The 10,126-nt window shown below is 33.7% G+C and overlaps 1 protein-coding gene across 3 annotated transcripts; it reads left to right on the top strand.

Moving 5' to 3' along the window:
• The first annotated feature begins 1,526 nt into the window (after nucleotides 1-1,526).
• On the top strand, nucleotides 1,527-8,734 carry LOC110730918 (lactoylglutathione lyase). Of its 3 annotated transcripts, none has more exons than XM_021910751.1 (8): nucleotides 1,527-1,611; nucleotides 1,909-2,049; nucleotides 2,157-2,218; nucleotides 4,333-4,393; nucleotides 5,730-5,809; nucleotides 5,909-5,979; nucleotides 8,074-8,163; nucleotides 8,465-8,734. In XM_021910751.1, exons 2-8 carry the CDS (start codon nucleotides 1,948-1,950, stop codon nucleotides 8,563-8,565), a joined length of 567 nt encoding a protein of 188 aa, XP_021766443.1. In that variant the 5' UTR covers nucleotides 1,527-1,611; nucleotides 1,909-1,947; the 3' UTR covers nucleotides 8,566-8,734. The 3 variants fall into 3 exon arrangements, with proteins under 3 accessions (XP_021766443.1, XP_021766440.1, XP_021766442.1); XM_021910748.1 differs by lacking the exon at nucleotides 1,527-1,611 and adding an exon at nucleotides 1,628-1,796; XM_021910750.1 differs by lacking the exon at nucleotides 1,527-1,611 and adding an exon at nucleotides 1,678-1,821.
• The last annotated feature ends 1,392 nt before the right edge of the window (nucleotides 8,735-10,126 follow it).

Here is a 10,126-nt window from a genome sequence, read left to right as displayed (position 1 = left end):
ATTTCAATGATAACAACCCTCCAAAGCCGATTTCATTCACAGAAAGTTTTTGAGCATCAGTAAAGTTAGACATTTGAGCATCAGTAAAGTTAGACATCAAGTCAACCAATTGCAAAGGCCTACATTTAGTTTTAAATGGTCGCAATCTGCAAAATAGAAATAATAACGCAAAGTCACACAAACATGCACGTTGAATCTAATTTTTTCAGAACACTACAAAGTAAACAAAGTTACTTACATAGGTACATCACCACCAGCTTCAACTGTATTTGTTCTTGTCCTTTGCCTCTTAACACGAACAAGAGCAGTAGCGCGAACACTAGGTTCAGGTTCATCTTCACGAGTTCTCTTTTGCCGAGACGAAGGTGAACCAGTTGCCTGATGCTCATGAAGCTCTCTGGAAACATCTTGTTCAGGAGCATTCTTTTTCTTTTTAGCTCTAGTATTCTTCTTCAAGCCTTTGACAACATTTGTATACAAAAGAAATCAAAATGTATATTATAGTAACCTTTGACAATTTTTATAATTATTATATAAAGCACAATTAACAAATCATACATGAAACATATTGCTATCAAAATTACATTCAAACCTCACAAAACACTAGATCTTCAGTACAAAACAAAATTCATGCAAATAGTTCAATTAAACAAAAACAATAATTAATCAGCTCAAATTTACACAAATCTTAATCGAGAACAACACATTAACAATAAAATTGAATGAAAAACAGGAAACAATCAAAATTGAAAGAAAATAAAAATCGAAAATAGCAAAACCCTAGATCTTCACCACAAAACAAAATTAAAACAAAAATTCATACAAATAGTTGAAATTAAAGAAAAACAACAAATAACCAGTTCAAATTTACACAAATAATCATCGACAACAACACATTATCAATAAAATTGAATCACAAAACAAAAAACAATCAAAATTGAACGAAATAACAATCAAGCTTCGCAAAACCCTAAATCTTCACTACGAATCAAAATTCAAACAAAAATTCATATAAAATTCATCCAAATAATTTCAGTTAAAGAAAACAACAATTAATCAACTAAATATTGCAGAAAAAAGATATAAACGAAGATTACCTGAAGGTTGTGGTTCGTCGACTTTTGTAGCAGAAGAACGGAGGCCACGTTTTCGTTGAAATGTACCACGTCCTCTGGTTCTTGCCATTGAAGAACTCGAGCTGAGGAGAGAGAAAATGGAAGAAGGGAAGAGAGAGAAAGTGTCAGAGTAATTGGCAAAATAAAGGAAAGAATTAATTTGGTAATTTGGAGCAATTAATATGTAAGAAAATAGGAGAGGAGAGGAGAGGAGAGTAAACTCAGCCAGCTGAGTAAAGTCACGTGATAAGTTTGGTCCACAATAATGTTATTGTGGACCAGGTTTATTTAAGAAAAATTACCCTCACACAGTCACACTAAATACCTAATACCGTAATACGGAGTATATCTTATCCTATCACATCCTTATCCAATCCTTTTATCCTTCTTACATCTGTATCACTTTTCCTCGCACCAAACACCCAATATATATAAGTAAAAGAGAGAACAATAGATGTAAAATGTTGGTGTGAATGTGAATTGTGAGATCATCAAGGTAAACCACCCAGGCACCCACGAATCCACTATCACACACTGTTACCAGTTATCACTCAAATTAGTCAAATGACTTCTTCTATATTCATCTCTCGAATTTCCCCTTCGTTAATTCCTAGCACCTTCCAATTCTCTGCTAAATTAGCTTCTTCATCTTCTTTCTCTCTCCTCTCTAATCTTACCCAGGTTGAATCAGGATCATCATTCTTCTGTAAAATCAAAACCCTCATTTCAAATTTCACCATCAATTTTTAATTAATTAATTATTTATTTTTTTAATTATTCATTTTTTTTGCAGCAAAGGAGTGGAATTCGATCGTTCTCAGTCACTTCATCAATGGCGGCAGCATCATCGGAACCCAAGGAAGCTGTTTCTAACAATCCTGGCCTTCATTCAACACCTGATGATGCTACCAAGGGTTATATTATGCAGCAAACTGTATAATTCGATCTTTACATTGTGAATTTTGTGTTTGATTTGTGATGTGATTGCGTTTAATTTATGAATTTTACTATTTTTTTTTTTGGGTTTTTGTTTTTGTTCAGATGTTTCGAATTAAGGACCCGAAAGTGAGCTTGGATTTCTACTCTCGTGTATTAGGCATGTCGTAAGTTCTTTTGCTTGATGATTATTGATTAACCATAATCTTTGCAATTTGTGTGCTTGGACGACTCCTTAAGATTTAAAGTTTTGGGAATTTTATGGATATCTTGGTTAAACTTTATTGTAATTATGTTATGCTATGGATTTAAATCGTTATTGAACTTCCGCATTTGGTTGCTGATTGTTACTTTGAGTTATCAATGTTATACGATGATGACATTAGAATAAACTTGAAAAATTAAGGATTTTTTGTTTTTTTTTTGTTTATTTATTTATTTGGTTTTGTTTTACAATCAAAATTAATGGTATTAGAATAAACATGATTTTTTAAAATTAATGGTATTAGAATAAACATGATTTTTTTTAATTAAAAAAATAGATGAGTACTATTTTCTAGGGGTTTTTTGGCTCAACAAATTGGAATGGAATGGATTGAGAGGCTGGGGGCCCATACCATAGTGGTATGGATTGAGAATCCTATATCTTGCTACGCCTAAACTTGTTTGGTGTGAAATTAGAATGGATTTGTATCTAGTTAGGGTCTGAATCTAGGGTGGAATGGATTTAGTATCTTAGGGATGGAGGTGGGTATGAGAAGGGGGTTGGAATGGAGTTAGATACCATTAGTATGAGTATAGTAGTAGTTATTTTAAGGATGACTAGTTGACTACTATAGAAACATCCAACAAGGTGGGGCTAATTCATTACTTTTGAAGCACACAAGTATTCCAACACAATGCCCGTATCTGGTATCTTGTCCCCCTTCAAATGCACAACAAGTTGTAGTCTCATAGTAAGGCATATTAGCTAGTAAGTAAGCAGTTCTTTAGATTTGCTACTTCCCATGCTTGGGCTGCAGCAGAGCAGTCTCCCACTGTATGAATATCAGTCTTGATTGCAATGGCATCTGCCACAAAGCATTTGCACTGGACATATACTTATTAATGTTACCTCTTGTTTGGAAGGCTCCTTTGCAAAGCGTTTAGATAAAGATAGACCTACCTTTCGAGGGCACCTGTGCATCCCATATCTTCCAGGGCACTGTTACTAGCCGTAATAGAAGTCATACTGCTGTGCAAGTTCCTCCAGCTGCCAAAATGATGTCCAATTCTAAGAGAATAATGACCATCCTTTGTGTAGAGAGCCATATGTACTGGAAATGTTCTAGTTTGATTGTTGTCCTGTTCATGAATAATATGATGAACATAGTACAGAACCTGTTTGATTTCTAGCTTAAAATCCAAAAAGTGAATATGTTTAAGTAAGCTCCTTCTGTATTTCAGGATTTTTGGCCTCATGAATTTTGTTTTCCTGGGATTTAGTAAAGACACCTTCCAATGTTACCTGTATCCTTTTTTCAATTTTGGTGTCAGGTTGTGAAGGAGATTGATAAGGGTAGGACAGAGATTCCGGGGGGGGGGGGGGCGAATAGATGAAAATGGATGGAGGATTTAGAGGACGGTTAGGGTAGGTATAAATATGACGGAGAAAGAGTGAACCATTATGATTTATGACATTGCAATTGAGATGAATTAGCGTTGCAGATGAATAATGCCTAGTTGCTTATTGGTTATTAGGTGTGTCAGGAATCACAAAGTAAGAACAACACCTGCTCCTGTGTAAACAAACATATTAATGTAGGTAGTTATGCAAATTATATTGCCTTACACCTACACTGTAAACTAGTTAGTTTTGTTTTGGGGTTAGAAAATATCATTAACTCAGGTTGAGCGAGTGACAATAATTGTGCACAATCTTTTAGCTTATGACAAATTATTAGTCTGGAATGGTTGCAACTTGTAAGCAATCCAAACATCATTAATTAGATTAGAAGTTTTGGTTGTTTTGATCTTTTTTCTTTTGATTATATACTGACAGGTGGAACATTTTGGATCAAGTATATTGGTGGCGATAGTTTATTTAGTTAATCGAATCTTAAATTTAAAATTTCTTGGATTGCCTCATTTTTTACTAGTATTGCTTAAGCTTCTTTGCTTGTGGGTTTTTAACCCCTTATTTATTTTTGCCATTTGTCAATTTGTAGACTTAAACAGATTTCAATCTAGGCTTATAAAATTGTTTTTACCAACATTAAAAGTGTATGTACTATTTTTGCAGACTTCTGAAGAGATTGGATTTTGCTGAGATGAAATTTAGCTTGTACTTCATGGGATATGAGGTAATAGGGATGCCTATCTTTGACTAAAGTAATTTGCAGCTTGCCATTTAGTGTTTTCCTTAGTTTCGAGTAAAATTGCCAATAATCTGAGATGAAGGACTAAATTAATGTTCTATGCCTTGTTTATTTATTCAGCTAGTCCCATTTTTACTGAATTGAAATTTTTGTTGAACTTAAATTATTTTTACTAAACTAAAATTAATTATACTAAAATGAACTAAACTAAAATTATTTTTACTTATTTTCTATTATATTTCTTCTTTAAGGTTACTAATTTTTACTAAATTGAATTTATTGTGAAACTATTTTATTGAATATTATTTTTATAAGGTGAAGTGAACATGGCCTTAATCTACTTCAGCTTTGTGTTCTATTTTTATTTTTACAGAATGTTATTTTTGTAAGGTGAAGTGAACATAGCCTTAGTTTATTTTAGCTTTATGCGTTCTGTTTGTTTGTTTATACTATCCTTTTCTTACCTTTAAATGAGAGATTACAAACTAGGACTTACTAGTCTATTTGGATATGTGCAATTAACTCTGATAAAACACCAAAAGCCTTAGCCCATAAAAAAAATTAGTTTTATCCATAGCAAGCAAATCGCTTGATAAGGTGGCTCCTAAGTGCAAGTAGTTAGGTAAATTTCTTTCTTGCTACACACTTCATGACTGTTGTAGATTCATTGTGTCGTTGAAACCCTTTCTTTCCAGCTCATCTGGACCTCACAAAGTGCTTTTGCTCCCAAAAAAAAATATGCAAAGAAAACAACTTCTTAAGAATAGTGTAGTCTTAGAAGAAATGAACGTTCGGTTAGATAGCTAAACTTCTTCATTTTGGAGCATTTTTGGAATTAGTCCTACAACCATACTCAAAAGCTCCCACCTAAAGCGGGATGTTGGCCTTTCATATTGATTTGATACCAAAAAGAAGAATTATTATGGTGGCATGATCAAATAACATAGAAAAGACTTGTATGAAAAGGGCCTCAGTAAAACACCAAGATATCTAAATAAGTAGAAGCTGAAGCAATAAAGCTGGTTCTTATATCTCTTTCTCACAGGAAGGCCTCTGTAAGCCTTTTTAGAACCCACTGCTTTGGCTTAGCTCTATCATAAAATATGTCTGACGGGGAAATGAAAGTGGGTAATTGGGGATAATTTTCTATGAATAATACCTTGATTTTCTTTTCTTCACCCGAACTATTTTCTCTTTGATGACACAATATTGAAGGTACTTACATTTAGGAGGGAACTTGAGTGAGAACCATTTTCATCTTAGAGCAAAATTCTTGAATTCAGTCAATGAGCTGTATTGATGTTTGATTTTCTTGCTGTAGGATCCTTCTTCAGCTCCTAGTGATCCATTAGACCGAACTGTTTGGACCTTCAGTAAGAAAGCTACAGTTGAACTTACTCAGTGAGTGCTATATGTTGTGATTGATGATTCTTCGTAACCAATCGCTTGCTACTACTGTTGCTCTACTTTTTACCTCTAACATGTCGGTATACTTCTCAGCAACTGGGGCACAGAGAGTGATCCTGAATTCAAAGGTTATCACAATGGAAACTCGGAGCCTCGTGGCTTTGGTATGATATTTTTCCCTTAAGAGTTTGTCTTGTTTCTTGACTGAGATACAAATATTTGAATCCTTGTGGATTTATTTTATTCTACTCTGCCGGCTGTAGTTATTCTTGCCTTTTTTGTTTTGTTTTGTTTTGGAGAACTGGAACAAGATGAGTTGCCAGTATGATTCATGTATTGCTATAGCATTGTGGTATAACTTTAATAGAAAGTTTATAAAATGATGTCAACCTCCATCTGCTCTTCCTGAGAAACAATTCTTTTATCCCATAAAGAAAGTTGTTTTTATGTTGATGTCATATATGAGGGAAAAAGAAAACGTTTAAATAATTTGTCAAGTAGGATTGGTTGTAATGAGGTTGGTAAGTTGTGTAGATTAGTAGCTTAGTACAAGCTATTGTTGGAGACAAACTCTTTGTGCATATTATAATAGAAATAACCAAACACATTTTCTCAATGGTGAATAATATGTACTGGGGAAGCTTACATGTAAGGTTTCTAGATGTTTTCTAGGCGGTTCTGTGTGATGTAATGTTAATCTGAATTTTCCATATAGATAAGACCACCTCTTGTTAACCACAAAATTCGTAGATTTATGCTTGGTATTAATTAGGGATCAGCAAGACCACTCTTAAGCTCCACAATCTCTATCACCAGAGTCAGACTCTCAGGGCTCTAGTTTGCTTGACAATTTGGTCATTCGGTTAATTTGTGCACCGCATTAGAAGTCAACTACTCTGGCTTCTATGCTTAAAATAGTAGTTTGACAGCTTCTTATGTAAGATATTTTTTGAACTTGTGAAGTTATAGTTTCAAACTTCAAATAGACAATGTTTTCCCTAAGAAAAAGAATTAAAAGTGAAGCTACTTTGTCCCAGGTGATTAATTCAAAAAAAATGTGTTTTTGTCATGATGAAGTTTTTATTAGCCTTATATTTAATTTTACTTTCTTAGACTGATGAAGGTCAATGTACATGAGAATTTACCGAGGCATAATTAATGACTTGAGTTCATTCTACCTTTTTTGGTACAATTTTTTAGTGATGAAGTGATGGTCAATGTAAGAAGGACAGAAATTGTGTGTGTGTGTGTTTTTTTTTTAATTTATAACTTTCGTATCTAAACGCAAAAATCTAGTGGACAACAAGTTTCCTAAGACGCAGTGTATAAAAAGGCATGGCTAGGGGCAAGGAGACTTGGTCGTACACCTTTGTTGGTCTGGGTGAGACCAATTTTATTTGGCACACTAGAGGCTCTCAACCTTTTTTTTTTTCCAAAATCATCTTCTCCTTTTTGTGTAGTGTGCGTCATTTCAATGACCTAAGGCGCAATGAAATCCCTGTTACTTTTGTGCGTCTTGAGTCTCTTTATACATTAATTGTTAGCACAAAACTTATCATACAACTTATCATGAGGATTTTTTCTTTATTGGGGCAAACTCTGACTAGTGTTAATGGTAGTTATCAATTTGAAGCCCCTATGAGACCGTTCATACAAAAACTATGTTTGCTAAATTTTTTTGGTGCACTTGTCACTCTTTAAATTAAGGGCAAATCCTTGTTCACTATGTAAACGTAAGTGATAATATAAAAAGTTCGAATGATTGATAATGATTAAGAATTTCCACTTTTAACTCTTAACAGTTTAACTAAACTAATATACTATCACTGCATATATTTCCCTAAATTAAGAAATAAGAACTAAGGAAATGTGGTGAGGGGGATTTCTCCTATTCTTCGCTTTTCTGAAGGTACAGTCAATAGTTTAGGTTGTGGTTGGTTGATTATGGTTGTGATCATAATTTGTATATATGGTTGGTTAATGTTAAGAACAGAATTCCTTATTGTTTTGGGGTCCTTGGCCTCATTGTGGCAAAAAAATAATAAAAATAACCTTAAATCTGTTTTCTCTTGTTATTTATATCCTGCCCATTTCAAAATTTTTGGATCTACCACTCTGCCCTGTTTCCGACCAATTTTCTTCTCCATTTACTGGCCTCATTTTTTCGTAGCTCTTTCTATCGGTCTATCCTGATGCATTCAGCTTTGATTTATGTCTGTTAAGTTCTTAGCAACAATCTTATGTGTATTTGCTCACAGGGCACATAGGAATAACCGTTGATGACACTTACAAGGCATGCGAGAGATTTGAACAGTTGGGTGTGGAGTTTGTAAAGAAGCCTGATGATGGTGGGTCTTTTATTTCATAAATTTGATCATCTTATAATTATCATATTTTGTTTGAGGAAAATAACCTGAATTGCTGGCCACCTTTTCATGTGTAATATATGATTATATGTTAAGAAAAAAGAAAGCCCTGCGCTTGTGTTTGTCAAAATCTGATCTTTTAAGGTTGAATACTTTGTATGTTGTAAATAGTAATGTGGGTAATATATTGAGAATGGTGTCTGTTGGTACTACACTAGGATCAGCTATGATACTTTGAATAGTGAGTAGGTTTCTCACTTCTCTTGTGGTGAATATTTTGCAGGCAAAATGAAAGGGATCGCATTTATAAAGGATCCTGATGGCTATTGGATAGAAATCTTTGATCTTAAGTCAATAAAAAGTGCTGCTGGTGATGTCTCTTGAAGCGTTGTTTCAGGGGCTTTCTGTTACTTTTTTTGTTATCCCATGAAGTTTAATTGAAGATATACTATCTAATTTACTTCATGCTATATGCAGAACTGGGATTTTGAGATTCAAATAGCTGTCTTATTTTTTTGAACTTATTTAAATATGATTGTTATGATTGCACTTAGATTCTTTCTTGAGTTGTTGAGAGTCAATAGGTATTTGGAAGGGGCCCATAAAATGTTGTATTAGATTGAGAGAACTCAAAGACAAAAAAGTAATGCTGCCATTTTTGGAACTTCCCAAAAGAGAATGGGGAAGTATATATCTCTGGCTAGAAAGTTTTGATTCTGGTCACAAAGTGGGTAGTGGGTTTGCATTGATGAAATTTCAAATTGTTAGTTGAACTAGTACTAAATCGATATATTAAGAGCTCTTATTATGAATGTTGATTGAGGAGCATGGGCCTAAAGAGACTAAGTTTTGGCAGCTTAATCTTGCAAAAATTGAGAGCATTTCATTTGGTGATTGAAGTGTTTTAGGTTGTTTAATTGATCGATTATGTCCAAGGGATCTAATGTGGTGCTCTCTAGATATTATTTGACGCACTGTTGTTCCTTGGCTGCAAGAGCTGAGTGGATTTTTTAGCAAGTTGTATAGTGCTCATGTCATTGATACTTTTGATAGTGTGTTAGGCTTTGATAGCAATTTAGGAAGCTGCTACTGAATAACGTAAGGTCATTAATTTTTGTGCCTAAGTGAGATCAATGGGTTATTCGAGGTTGTAGGTACTTGGGGCTCTACTTTTGTTATGTCTAGCAAGTAACAATATCATTTCTAATGGACTGCACGAGTTTGTGTTGGTTCACCTGTATTTAGGCTACTTCTGATTAACCTGTTTCTTCACATCATTGCAGTAGTGAAATTGTCATCAGTTGGTTCATATATATTGGTAAATCTTTATTGAACTATTATTTTTAGAAGCAATATATAGATGTTGCAAGATGGTTGAAAATGGTAGGATCTACTTTTAAGATAGTGTAATCAAAGTTACAAGAACATTTAGGAGGTGTTCTAGTTGCTCCTCATGAGTCCTGTAAGTTTGGGTCCTGGAAGTGGGGCATAGTTGGGTGAAATATTATGATAGTTGAGTGTCTAAATTATCCCAATTGAAGAAATTGATGGCTACTGGCTATATTCTTCACTTGGAAGTTTAAATTTGTACTACTTTTCTTCTTGTAATACTTCCTTCATTTCTGAGAGATGACCCATAAACTTGGTTTATGTGGGGCTAACATAAACTTCCAATAAAAAAAACTAACACATCACCCTAAGTCAAAAAAAAAGAGAGGGAAAAATGGGAGGGAAAGAATTTCATGATGGCGCTAAATTTGGGACTTTTTCGCTCCTTCATTTTTTGGCGTTCAAAATTTATTGTGTTACTAAATAATTATTTATGATACTAATAAATAAAATTTGTAACTAGAATTAATAATGTAAGTCATTAATGAAGAGAAAGATTTTTTTATAAGAATTGGATATATATCATTTGATAATATTTCTTAAATTACAAATCAAA

The sequence above is a fragment of the Chenopodium quinoa genome, unplaced genomic scaffold, assembly GCF_001683475.1.
Source record: "Chenopodium quinoa cultivar QQ74 unplaced genomic scaffold, ASM168347v1, whole genome shotgun sequence".
NCBI classification, from domain to species: domain Eukaryota; kingdom Viridiplantae; phylum Streptophyta; class Magnoliopsida; order Caryophyllales; family Amaranthaceae; genus Chenopodium; species Chenopodium quinoa.
The sequence above is the reverse complement of the archived record's forward strand: the minus strand, read 5'-3'. Positions and strand labels throughout refer to the sequence as shown.

What these genes read in the sequence shown, in the direction of transcription:
- LOC110730918 (XM_021910748.1), top strand. Translation starts at nt 1,680, where the DNA reads ATGACTTCTTCTATATTCATCTCTCGAATTTCCCCTTCGTTAATTCCT. An exon ending in GCTACAGTTGAACTTACTCA is followed by an intron (nt 5,810 to 5,908) that starts GTGAGTGCTATA and finishes TATACTTCTCAG; the next exon opens with CAACTGGGGCACAGAGAGTG. An exon ending in CTCGGAGCCTCGTGGCTTTG is followed by an intron (nt 5,980 to 8,073) that starts GTATGATATTTT and finishes ATTTGCTCACAG; the next exon opens with GGCACATAGGAATAACCGTT.